The sequence below is a fragment of the Panthera tigris genome, chromosome A3, assembly GCF_018350195.1.
Source record: "Panthera tigris isolate Pti1 chromosome A3, P.tigris_Pti1_mat1.1, whole genome shotgun sequence".
NCBI classification, from domain to species: Eukaryota; Metazoa; Chordata; class Mammalia; order Carnivora; family Felidae; genus Panthera; species Panthera tigris.
In genome coordinates, this window is record NC_056662.1 from 57,935,218 (window position 1) to 57,949,142 (window position 13,925).

Sequence of the window (13,925 nt, forward strand, 5' to 3'; positions counted from 1 at the left end):
GAAATTATTCCCTAGGCAGTCGTTAAAAGAGCACTAGAAAACTGCTCATAGGGCACGACAAAAGCAATCGCCAAGAACCAGACAGTGATGCCTATAACCAGAGGGGACAAAGAAGCCACCTGATGCAGAAACCTTCAGGAGTGAAAGATACAGAAAGAACAGAGTCATGAATATCAAAGGAGAATAACAATAGTAACCAAAGTCCAGGAGTAACAGAAGTCTTCAGCAAAAGTGAGTTATTTTATCTTGGTATCTTTAACCCAGCGAAGAAAACAAAGAAACCCTCATTTACTATGTAAAAAATTAATATACTAGACACTTTACATCTATTCTAGAATTCTAATTCTGACAAAAGCCTATGAAGTAGGAATTATTATTTCATTTTACAGATGAGGAAACTAAAAGCTTTATTAAATTTCATTCTAGGCCCTACTCTAACAAATGGTGTTATTACTGTCTTGGGGTAAAAGCCAGGACATGACTATTAAATATAATAGAGGTGGACTTTCTATGAGGCTCATAAACTATAAATTCACCTTGAAAAATATATATAGGCTTCAAATTTATGTTCATAGGAAAGAGGAGAAAAAAGATAAATCATTTGTATTAGTTCAGTGGCAATTCTAAAAATAAAACCCAAAAATGAACTCTTTCTAAACACTAATAATTTTAAAACACTCTTATTTTCTTTCCTTAGAGGGATGAAATTTAAGTGTGAGGAACAGATCTTAACTTATTTATGACTAATGTATAACATCTATGATTATTAATATTTATTACAAAAATTGAGAATGCTATAAAATAGGATCATATCTTCAAGAGTCCTCTATTTCTAATATATTACTATAATGTTCTTGGACAATGAAAACAATAATGTAGATCTATTATAAGTTTCTCCAAGTATCCACGAGAAACAGACCATCCTATACAATTCACCAAAGATTTGAGCTCCTACAACTCACAAGGCATGGCAACTTGTTACTGGCTACTACATTAGAAGACAACTACAGAACGGCACTATACTATACTCCTAATGTGAACTAGAGATATCTCAGGGCAATGAAAAGAAGATTGGGATGCTATTCTGGCAACAAGCTATGAAACCAGGTCAACTGCCTTTCTGGGTATCAACTATTGTCATCCATAAATAAAATGAAGGCTTTTCAAAATGAAAGACAAAACATTTGAGGTATACAGCTGACCTAGTTTTAATCTTCCTTTGCTTATTTACCTATTAAATAGATAAGAACAAAGAATTTTGGTATTTTGTAAAATCCAGTTGCATTCTTAAGTTAGAACGAATTAATCCAAAATAGAAACACATTCTATCTCTGCCAAAAAACAAAAACTAATCCTTTAAAAAATTTCACTGTCGTATCACCATCAGCAGTTATTTTTAAAACACTTCAACAGTTACCTATTTGTTGAGAAGTTCAACCTGTGCCCCCCACATTACTTTGGGAAAAGAAGGACAGACAGATTGAAAAGAAAGAGAAGCAAGCTTTACAATCAGAAAAGCTTGGATACAAGTCCAAGCCTTTGTTCATTCTTTCTAGAAAGAGGGGATGATAATATCGGTCTCAAAGTCTGCTATGTGAATTCAAGCAAGTGCCTTTACCATACCCAATGCGATGCCTGGCACAAGTCAAAATAAAAAATGTGTTAGCACTTCATGCACTCTATACTTTCCCAGCTAGTAGATCTTCTTTATCACTTTAGTTCTAGTATCTGGTAAATTTTTTTAAAAAAAGAAAATATTAGAAATAGCACAATACTTACTCTAGCTCATTTGTCTAAGGTCATATGTTTATCTTATTCTATACCAGGTAGTCTCAATTTGGGTGATATCATTCCCCTCCCCAACAGAGGTGAAATGTGATTTTTGGAGGTGGAAGAGAAAAAGTTTAAGTCATTTTTATGTATAGAGCATAAAGATATACATACAGTACATGAACAGATGTACAGACATTTTAAAATTTCACAAAGGGTGATTAGGAAAAAATATCTGCAAAGGCTTCTTCAGGAGGTGATAATGAAAATGAAGCTGAGAAATACTATTGTATTCTTTGAGGATACAAAGGATAGAACTATTAGTTCTCAAAATCACTGTCATGCTTTTTTAATTAAAATAAATCAAAATTTAATCAATTTAAGAGCTTTTCTTCAGACTTGTACCAGTATTAATAACAATAGTAATAATAATAATAATAAAGAGATACAACTTGTGATCTTTATCTATAGAAAAGCTGAGTAAGGAAAACAATCCTAATTAGGAATTGCAATCTAGAATCAAGGTCATTTAAATTAAGTCAGAAGTTATCAAAGGTAAGAAAATGCCAGATAAGAAATCTGGCATGCCATAAACTTGGCACATCAGTTTCTCTCTCAGTAGCAAAGAGACAGAAGGCAGCTTGTGAAGGTAAAAAGTAAAGGCAAAGAAAGAAAGACTAACTGGGGCAGGGGTGGGGGAGGGAGGTAGAGGAGGACACACAACCGCTGTCAAAACTGACAGCTGCCCATGGTCTCACTGATGCACAGGCAGCTTCTCCTGACAACCCTCAGTGAGCGATGCTACGGTGAGTGGGCCAGAGCCATGGAAGGGCAGGGAGAAAGTGCCACCCGTTGCCTGAAATGGAAGAAGCCAGTACCAAGCTGTAAGGCCTGCAGCATTTAACTGGACTCTGAAGAACAACAGGATGGAACAATAGGTCACACAGTCCACAGAGATCTCTCCCTTGCTTCCTTTTGTTCTTATGTTCAGTCTAGACAAGAACAGCACATTCATTACATTGTGCTCCCCTCCAAATGAAAAAGAGAGAAAATTGTCAAGCCTGACAGGGCCTTGCTTTGTCACTGGAGTAAGTTTGTTTTGCTCCCTACTGTCAGAGCATGAACTCCTTAAGAGCAAGAAATTTGTCCTGTTCCTCTTTCATGGACCTAGCTCAGATGGTGCTCAAACACTGTTCTACCTACCAGATATGAGCTATGCTGCTTTGCATTGGGCTGTTTCTGTGGCTCTTGCCTCTTCAATTTGATGATAGGCAGAGGCTAGGTTTTTACTGGCTATTCCAGGCAAGGCTGTGTTTTTACATACCTTTTATTTTCACATCCCTAGAACACAGTGCAAGAATATGGAGGGTACTCAATAAAATCTGCGGGCTGGCTTCCTGTCCCCCAATGGGCATCAGGCCCGACATCTTCCTGTCCTCTAAGGAATAAGTCACAACTACCAACCACAAACATTTTGATCCTAAGACAAAAAAAAAAAAAAAGTCTGCTCTGGGTGATCTGCTAAAAAACTTTGGAAAGGAGAAAAATGGTCAAGATCCATTCATTCTTTAAGGTCCAGATCAAATCAGGTCTTTCTACAAGCCTACTCAGAACCAAATGTTTGAAACTGTGACTACTTTCAAAGGCTCATTGAGAATCAAGGATCTGGGTTTTAATCTCTGTAATCTAACTAGCAATGTACTCCTGAGCAAGAGGTGCCAGTGTCTCTGAGCTAGAAATCTTCACTCGTAAATATGCGGGGGTAGCTTCTTTCCTAAGATTCCGTTAAAGTAAGGGTTTTCAAACTTGAGTGAACATCAGATACCTGGGAGGGAAAAGAATGGGAGGGGCCAGGAGGACACAGAGGAATGGATGAAGACAAGAAATGAGTTAAAAGATAACCAAATGTAATGTGCAAACCTTGGCAGGACTAGGATTTGAAAAAATGGTTGTAAAAACATTTTTGGCACACTTGAGGATATCTGAATACAGACTGAACATCAGGAGAAATTCTGAAAGCATTATTTAATTCTTTTAGGTGGTATTAGGATTATGTGGAAGACTGTATTTTAAGACAAGTACACTCAGGTATGGACAAGTGAAGGGTCATTGTGGTGCCACAACAATACACAAGTAATACATATACAAAATGTTAACAACTATTGAATCTAAGCAAAGGAGAGAGTGTTCATTCCTTCAACAGTTCTGTAATTATGAACATTTTCATAGTAAAAAGTTTGGGGGAAATTACTAAAATGAAAACGTAAAATTTATTTCTCAGAGATAAATCTTACTCCAAGAGTTTATGAACCCCAAGTTGAGAATTACTGGTCTAGCTAATTCACCTTTTTATCTTCCAGAGCATTAACTCAAAATAATGGGATATCCCCAAACTGCAAGAAACAAAGTACCAGCCCCTCACATATAACAACAATTAAGACACAGGGATTGAAAAGAAGGGGTTTATCAAGAATTCAAACAACCAATTCAATCAAGTTTCCCTGAAAACACATACGTGCATGTCAAACTAGGGAACTCTAAACAAACTCTGTGGAGTGGATCAGTGCCAACTGCCAGTGGCCTGCACTGGTTCTAAGCCATGCAGGCAGACACTGCGTAATGGTGCAGGCCTGTTTGCTATAACCACACACTGGAGGCCAGGTCAAATCCTTAAGTTGTGAGAGCAACTGTTTGCCTTGCTTGGTTTTGTGCAAGGGCTTCAGTTATAAAGATGTTACCACTGGGGAAAACTGGGTGAATGATACATGGGACCTCCCTATATACTCCCTATATAATTTTCTGCAAATTCTTCAAATCTATAACTACCTCAAAAACAAAAACACCACATTATAGATCTCATGTCCTGGTCTTCTCCAGTTTGAACATATCCTTAACCTGCTCTTAAACCCTTCCCACAACCAATCTGAGAAATGATAAGCTTTCTTTAAAAAAAGCCCTTCAAAACCCTAAAGATAGTCAATTCTTAAGATTGTTAAAGTCTGAGAAGAGAAGAAATACAGAGAGATCTGTACATCTCCTACAAATAAACGCCTCCCATCCAGGCCCCTCACTTTCCTACACAGTACCTTTGCTTCACCTCAGGGTGCAATCTGAATTCTCAGTTGGCTCAGTTGTCCAGGATCACAAAATCAAGTACAGAGGTGACAGGGACTCAGTGCAGCCAGCCTAGAGCACATTCATTCAGGGATGCCAACAGCTGACAGCTGGGGAGAAGAGCAGCTAGACCATTTACCTCCCCACACCTACTACTTTTCTGGCCTTCTGAGTCTGAGGAATAACTAGTACCCTGGTAACTGCCTCTCAATTTCACCTAAGGAAGAGGCTCAAGAATCAGGACAGATCTATTGTTTTCCTGAAGAATAAGCATTCACACTTTCTGCTCCTGAGTAGAAATGGAGTAGAAGTCAGAAATCATACAGAGGCATCTGGGTGGCTCAGTGGGTTGAGCGTCAGACTCCTGATTTCAGCTCAGGTCATGATCTCACAGTTCCTCAGTTCGAGTCTCACCTTGGGCTCTACACTGACAGTGCACAGCCTGCTTGAGATTCTCTCTCTCCCTCTCTCTTTGTCCCTCCCCCTCTCCCCAAACAGAGCAAATAAATAAGCTTAAAAAAAGAAAGAAAGAAACCATACGGAAGCCTGCTCTCATCAAAAGGACCACTCCAACAGCCCCTCCTGCTGGAGCTGAAACCAGAAAATTCAGCTGCAAATTCCCCCTCATGCCAGCCTGCTCCCAGATCCCCCTTAGGCCAATGCCCAAAACTTTACAAGAGCTAGGAAGTTCTTGATGTGAGGAGTAGCAAGGGCATGTTTTCCAGGGTGCCAGCTGCATGACATCCTCTATCCATAATCACTACTTGCTCTGAGCCCTGACTGTGCCCCAAGTTATAGCACAGAGGTCACTGTATGAAAACAACACACAAGAAACATTACTGAGACGCCAATATGGTAAATGGCTGATTGGGTTTGTATTTGTTCTGAAGACTCACCACCTGGTTTTCATTTTACCTGAATACATGGGTTCTGTATAATTATTTTTAAAGGAGTCCTGAAAATGCATTTGTCCAACATTGCCTGATTTTACAGGCAAGGAAGTACCTTTTGTATACAATTCAAAAGTAGAACACAAAAGCATCTATTACACACATAGATATGTATTTCATAGCCATGCTCATAAAAGATGAGTAAAACAAACCAAAGCACCAATAGTGGTTATTGTAAGGTAGTAAATAAGAATTTAACTTTTAAAAATATTTTCCTATAGGGGCGCCTGTGTGGCTCAGTCAGTTAAGTGTCCAATTTTGGCTCAGGTGATGATCTCACAGTTCATGGGTTCAAGCCCCAAGTTGGATTCTATGTCTCCCTTTCTCTCTGCCCCTCCCCCACTCGCACTCTCTCTCAAAAATAAATAATAAACATTTAAAAAATGTATTTTCCTATATTTTACACCTTTTTTAAAAGAGTGTTCACATATTGCAGTTATAATCAGAGCTGAGCTTAGAGGAAGAGGATCTCTACAGAGAAGATGAGGAAGGGAGCACAGCCTGGCTGGTGACAAAAGCTCTGTCAGCCAGAGCAGCACAGGCTGAAGTGAGGAAAGAAACACAATCCTGAGGACTTTCAAAGTGCTTCGTAAAATTCCAAAAGCTTACATTTAAAATGGTACCTTGTCTGCTCGTACACAAATCAGGAAGTATGTTAACAAACGCCAGAAAGTATAGGCTTTGGCTACCCCATTTCCCAATGCAGCACCCGCAACATGCACAATAGCAGGAACGGATGCTTGACAGGAAGGTGCCATCCATCATTCCATTCACAGAGGGCACTTCATAAATAACTTGACTATTGTATTTAAATTACAGTTAAGTTAGAATTTCTGCTCCTTTCACCACTCTATAATCTTAAAAATAACATTTAACTGGAAAGCATCCAATTTCCCCCTAAGATGTGCACCAAGATAGGGTCACTCTAGCAAGAGAATAGTCCACGGGTACTTTTTCATTATAAAGTCTTCAGTATTTTCTTTGGCAGAAAAAGAGCAGCCATCTCATAAAATGTTAACGTCTTCAAATGTCCTGTAGTCCACAGACAATATTTTCTAATTCTTACTAACAAATATTTATAGTGGAGATAAGCATGTTCTTAGAGACCAAAGAGAGAATAGGGCTGAGGAGGAAACCTCTTTACAATACTCAATATCGCACACCTGAGATCAGTTTAGCCATTATCTCCCTAGATCAACCCCAGATTTGGAGATATGGCTTGATTTAAAGATATCCCAAATCCCCACAGCTGCTGGCTAACTCTAGAATCTGTGATGTTATGATGGTAAATTTCATTTACAATTAGGCAAGTCAGAAGCAATCACAAGAATGAAAAGTAAAATTTCAGATAAAAATAATTTAAAGTAAGATGGATTTAGTTCACTACAATCTAGGGTTATCTTTAAAAATTAAATATAGACTTATGCATGTATATACATCCACACATACAAGAACACATACACTTACTTTTTGTCTGAGTTAAACTCTCCTCTTTCCCATCTAAAGCTACAGAGTAAATCCTCATGTGACCATTTCAAGAACTATTTTTTGCTACTAAATTTTGCCAACAATCTGCTCAGCATTCTAGCAGATGTTTCTGTTTTCAAACCTCTGGGAACTTGGCTGGATCTGTTTTCTTTCCCCATGTTAAAAATAAAAGAAATGGCCCAAATGTGGCCTAATACCCTAGAGAAGCTTTTCCCCTACCCCACATCCCTCAATCTCCCTATTCATGTGACCTCCATGATCCCTTCTCAAATCTTTCTTTTCCATTAGAGAAGATGTTTCCAATTATGGTCCATTAAGTTGCCAAGGATGACATCACCCCCCCCCTTTTTTTAAGAAAATGCTACTGATTCCTAGTTACTTGGGGACCATCTGCAACAATTTAAACCAACTAGTCTGCTGGACCTTATAAACCCACAATGTCACAGGGGGGTAATTTGTTCAAGATCGATTCTACAAACAGAACAATACTCTTACAATGGGGGTTAGAGGGACAGGAGAATCTTGTCTTTTATCTAATGATTTCTTTAAAAATATCTGTGCCTCAGGGCACGTGGGTAGCTCAGTCAGTTAAGTATCTGACTTAGGCTCAGGTCATGATCTCACAGTTCGTGAGTTCGAGCCGTGTCGGGCTCTGGTGCTGACAGCTCAGAGCCTGGATCCTGCTTCAGATTCTGTGTCTCCCTCTCTCTCTGCCCCTCCTCCACTCTCACTCTCTCTTTCTCTCAAAAATAAGTAAACATTAAAAAAAATTTTTTTTTAAGGGGCGACTGGGTGGCTCAGTCAGTTGAGTACCCGACTTTGGCTCAAGTCATGATCTCACAGTTAGTGAATTTGAGCCCCACGTCTGAGCTGTCAGCACAGAACCTGGAGCCTGCTTTGGATTCTGTGTGTGTGTGTGTGTCTCTCTCTCTGTCCCTCCCCCACTTGTGCTCTCTCTCTCTCTCAAAAATAAACTTTAAGAAATTTTTTAATAAAAACATAAATAGATATAGAGAGATAGATAGATTTGTGCCTCAATCTTACCTCAGTGACATCCATAACTTTGATGGCCGCCAGCTGACCAGTTTTAACATGTCGACCCTGAAAAACAGAAAAAAAGAAACACAATTGGCACCACTGTTTTGCATGATCATTACAACAGAATGGCTGAAGTTTCAATGCATCATCTCTTTTGTAATTTTTCTCAAAAGTGATAATGAAATTAGTCCCATGCTCCCCAATAGAACAATACGGTTTGTAATACCAATGAACCACACTTAATAAACAAGTAGTAGAACAAACTGAGTTTCGATAAAGCATCAATTCCTTCTTTCTGTCTTGGGTTCAATTTACATATCATTACCTCTCAACCTAAGCAACTTAATATTTTCTTCTATACAACAGGATAGTCACTTTTTCTTTCTTAACATCCTGCAAGAATGAAATGACCCAAAAAACCTCTAGGTATTTATTGTCAAAAAATGGAAAAGTCATTTTTCCCCAGTATACTCTCAAGACCCATTACTTGATTTTATGAAAGTAATACTGAGAGTCTTCTTTGAAGCTTTCCTGCAGTCCCAAGGTAGAGACGTTGGAAAATAATTACCCAGAACAGAGGGAGATAGGGATGATGCAGAAACAGAGAGTGCTTTCTTACAGCTATAGTATAATTCCTGACTTAGGACCTAAAACTCACTATTTCTATCCCTGGCATTTCAAACCAATGTGAGGTCATTCTCCTCTCACCCAGATGAACAGGAATGGATTTAATTCCTGTCAGTCCTGTGCTTCTCCATCCACTCTTTACAGTGTTCTGCCGGCCTTTTCTCCGGCGAGTAACATAGAGCTACCCAGATATCCTGAGCATGATCTACTTCAGGGCGTTATGAACAACGGTCTGCAACAAATGTAAAACACAAAGAATGTCCCCATATTTCCCAAGAGCCTGTCTCTCTTGTGGTCTCATGATGAACAGTTAGGAACTTTAGAACTTGAAACTTGAGGGAAGCTCTCCATTTAGTCTGGAAAGCTTACCCAGGAACTCAAGTTACATCTAGGACAAAACGACTCCATGAAAATGACACTGTATTACAATTACATCTCAACAGTATGTGGTTGGGACACCATGGATTCCTGCAATGGCAGAGCAGTTCATGAGCAGTAAGTGCACAATAACAACATACAGGAAACTAGGACAAAATCCATAGGCCAAGAACCTCAACCCAATTCTCACCAATCCGCAGACATCACCACCTTCCTCCAAAGTGAACTACCTTCCTGGTCTTCAAAAGTGGGGACACCACCTGCCACAACACATACACCTGCAGTTCAGTCTCAAGTTCTGCTTCTGAGACAAGAAGGGTTATCCCACATTGGTCCATGATCCAAGAAACAACACCTCCTGCCCTTTCCGCCATTTCCCAGCTACCAGTCCACCAGCATGCTCTTCCAGCATACCCAGCCTCAAAAGATCTGAACCGCTACCTCAGCTGCTGCGTCAGTACCCCATTAGACACCTTCCCCAGCATTCTCACACAGTTCTGCTCCACAGTCTGGCACTCTTTCTGCATTAAAAGCTACGTAACCCACAATCCTGAATAAAAATGCTGCCCTATATGTATGTTACCATAAGGCACACAAAATGATCTAAGAAGTCATGTAACATCTATAGAAGCTCCATCTCAGAGATGCTCGGCGTGGAATACAATTGTGTGTCAAGAAAGTTCTAATTTATGAACATTAAATGGGCTCCTATATTTCTGATTTGACTGCCATCTTTTACTACCTGTCTGTCCAAGATTCAGTATCTTTTGATAGTGTCCATTCCTGAATCACTTATTTAAAATTTTTGCCTATGTGTGTCATAGGATCTGTAACTTCAGTCTTTTTTTTTTTTTAATGTTTATTTATTTTCAAAGAGAGAATGTGCACACTAGTGGATGAGGGACAGACAGAGACGGAGAGAATCCCAAGTAGCCCTGGGGCTGTCCACACAGAGCCCATCATGGGGCTCAATCCCACAAAACAAAAGATCATGACCTGAGCTGAAATTAAGAGTCAGATGTTTGACTCGGCCACCCAGGTTCCCCTAACCTCAGTCGTTTTTAAAAGTTTTGTAACCCCAGCTCTGTGCTAAGCATTAACACACAGGAAACTTAGTTGTCCTTCATGTCTTGGGCACTGGCAAGATCCTAAAGCTACAGGATAGTGATCCAGAGTATGGACTCCAGCATCAAGACTGTGTCCACACCTCATGTCCTCCACTCTGTAACATAACAGTGCCTCAGTCTCCTGTCTGTATAAAAGGGGTAAGAGTGATGCTCAACTCACAGGTTTATCATGAAGAAGAACTATAGTGCAGGGGCGCCTGGGTGGCTCAGTCGGTTAAGTGTCCAACTCTTGATTTCGGCTCAGATCGTGATCTCACGATTTGTGAGATCAAACCCTGTACTAGGCTCTGTGCTGACAGCGCTGAGCCTGCTTAGGATTCTCTCTCTCCCTCTCTCTCTCTCTTCTCTGTCCTTTCTCTGCTCATGTGCTCTACCTCTCTCTTTCAAATAAACATTTTTTAAAAAAGAAAAAAAAAAGACTTAGCAGTCTGACAGTGGCATAAAAGCTTAGAGTTATGAATTCACTTAGTATTTGCTTTACCAAGAACTTGAGTTTCCCATACTAAGGGATTAGAGAATCAGGACCTAACAACTAATCAATTATTTGTGTCAGAAGGTGGATCGCACAAAGGCACTAGTCTTCATTAACACATACCAGGTCTTCCAAAATTAGGTCCATTTTAAATTTAAATTGAAATCAGAAAACGGTCCAAGAATTCTGTCTCCCTCCTCTTCAAGAAACAAGACAACACTGAAAGAAATGAAATTTGGGACTCTGGCAGCATTGGGCTTTCATTTTTCTGCTACCACTTCATTACTACATTTCCTTGGGAAAGCTGCTTAACTTTGACAAGCTTCCTAGGATCACTGGAGGATCCCAATGTTCTTTTTAGAATAGACAGGTTATAAATAAAGTGCATACAATACATAAAACCCTTGCCATCGTATCTGGCATATAGTGGACTCTCGCATGACAGTCTTCCTCTCTACACTTTCACCAGAGGCCCATGCTAACCTTTTCTCTTAATTCACCTTGCAACTACCTTACCTAGTCAAGTTAGGCCCATTTCTCATTTTCAAAAGGCATGGCCAATATGAGGAAAGGCAGTGGGGTGCTAAAGTAATATACTTCTCTATTTTTTTTAAAGAAACAAACAAAAAGACAACCTCTAAATTTGAAACAAATAATTACCTACTCAGATGGATCATCTTTGCTTAAAAGAACCAAAATGGTGAGCATAACAGTCCCAGGAGAAAAACTACAGCTGGGGCTGAATGTACTAAACATCTATATGCATGTAATTGTGTGCTAAGGAGGTCATAGGAAGAGTTGTTTGAAAGGATAAAAATTTGTCTGTGATTTACTCAGTATTAACCAAGAGAGAATACAGTCACCCGCTTAGGGTAGCTCAGCTATAAGCTTAAGTCTCCAAAAGTCAGATGCCCCCACCCATCAGAGAAGCCCTACCCATGTTCCCTTGGCATCACTCGAGAGTGTAACAAATGGCCCTCAGTGGTATAGGAAGAGAAAATACACATAATCATAACCAACTGCCTTGTGCTGGGGACTCAAGAATACAAGAAAAAGCATTATTTCACTGAAGTTTGAGGCTACTATAGCATCTACTATAGCATTCCACGCTGACCTCTATACCATCTCTTAAAGGCTGCTTCATGTAGTCTGCTCCCTAAAGATGACCAATATGACCACTTTCCTTCACCTGAGTCTGAACCCAGAATTGTGTCTGTCACTAAAATGCCTAGCCTGTGCATGGAGAGATTTGGAACTTACTAGTAACAGGACCCTTACATTGTATCATCCACTCTTAAAACACCCCAGTATATGACTTGGTCAGTATTAAATATACATACCTAACATCCATTTATAAACTTGACTCTTTTGTCCTATTGTCTGCATTTCTTGGACACGGTGTCCCATCCAGTGTTATAAAATGCCAGGAGGAAGAGACTAAAGGCCCCTGGCTTTATCTATGAGGCACCATGTAAACATTAATGCACTAATGAGACATCCAATGAAGAAAAGCCCCCAAATACTATTCAATAAACTATTTTCTTAGTAGCTTCTAAAAAACTTTATGAGGGCCAACAAAGCAGGTCATTCATTACCTTACTGACAGATGAAGAACTCTAAGGTAAGTTTTATTATTCTGCTGCCCAAGACACAACGGTAGCAGAATTTCCTTTCTACAACAATTGTATAAAATGTGAGGGATGGACTCACCATTTCTACCAACTTGTCAAATTCCTGCAGTTGAGGTTTTTTTGTTTTTAAAGAAACAGCTTAAATTATTTCCCCTCAATGCCCTCAAAGGGTTAGCAAGATTTGGAATTAAAATTGCTACTGCAATAAATATTATTTCACACAAAGTCAGACTGGCTCACACTAACCAGACCTATCCCCTTCAGTAAAGCAAACTTCAAGGCATTTGATTCATTTTTGGTCTGTAAATGGGGAAAACGAATGTTTCTTTTTTTAAAAGGAAAATTCAAACTATTCTTGGCAGACATCCAAGCTAAGGAAAATGCCCTAATTTCTGACTCTCCTTCATGATTCTAAGAGAGTCAAAATTGCCACCTTGTATCTGCAAATATGCATTACATTAATGATACATGTTCCAAGAAAAATACACATACATACACACCACAAGATTTTAAAATGCAAGGGCACTGTGACAGCCTGTCTGTCTGCCTCTACTGAATGAAGTCTGTCCCTAACCCACAACGAGGAACCTAGCGGCAGAAGATCAGCATTCAGTCAAGGGAAGCTTTTAAATCCCAAGAGGAAAAAGATGGCATATCACCAAATAACAGGTAACTAACTCATGCTGCATAATCTTTACCTAGACCCCAGGTGACTCCATTAAAATACGTTTGATGAATACATATGTTTATTGAGAGACAAACTCTGGTCACAGGAGGAAACTTGGAGTGTGACTGAATCAAAGAAATGAAAGCCTGAGTCCTTTACTCAGGGCTCCTATCCTAGGGGATGGTCATGCTTCTGCTGAGACACCAATCATCCCTCACATACCCTTGTCATTGTATGGCACCAGTACCTCAGACCTGAACAAGGATGTGCACTGCAACTTAGCAGCTCCTTTTCTGTTCACAGAGCTTCCTACTAAAATCTCATCTTTCTGCACAGAATCATAAAGCTTTTGTACTCATTCAGCCTGAGAAAGTGGACAGACTATTAGAGAGGAAAATTCTATCAGGTTTATGACACTTTAAAAGGTAAGTAAACACAATTCAGGAACAATAAATATTTTCTCTTCTCCACAACCCAAGAGAGCACACTGACAGCCTGAACTCCAGCAAGCATGGCCCTTGTGACACCTGGACAGCATTCTAATACTACATATAGGACTGTAAGAACAGGACACAAGGCACCAGGATGCTCCCACTCTTAGGGCACGTAGTGAACAAAGTGCTTCCTATGCATTTTCATTTACTCCTGATACAACCCAACATA

At 39.6% G+C, this 13,925-nt stretch overlaps 1 protein-coding gene across 43 annotated transcripts in view; it reads right to left on the reverse strand.

Moving 5' to 3' along the window:
• MAP4K4 (mitogen-activated protein kinase kinase kinase kinase 4) overlaps nt 1-13,925 on the reverse strand; it is a 188,219-nt gene that overhangs the window by 97,238 nt on the left and 77,056 nt on the right. For all 43 annotated transcript variants that reach the window (XM_042981104.1, XM_042981105.1, XM_042981125.1 and 40 more), the window contains exon 3: nt 8,367-8,423. In XM_042981104.1, coding sequence (XP_042837038.1) covers nt 8,367-8,423 — 57 coding nt within the window. The remainder of the gene's footprint in view (nt 1-8,366; nt 8,424-13,925) is intronic.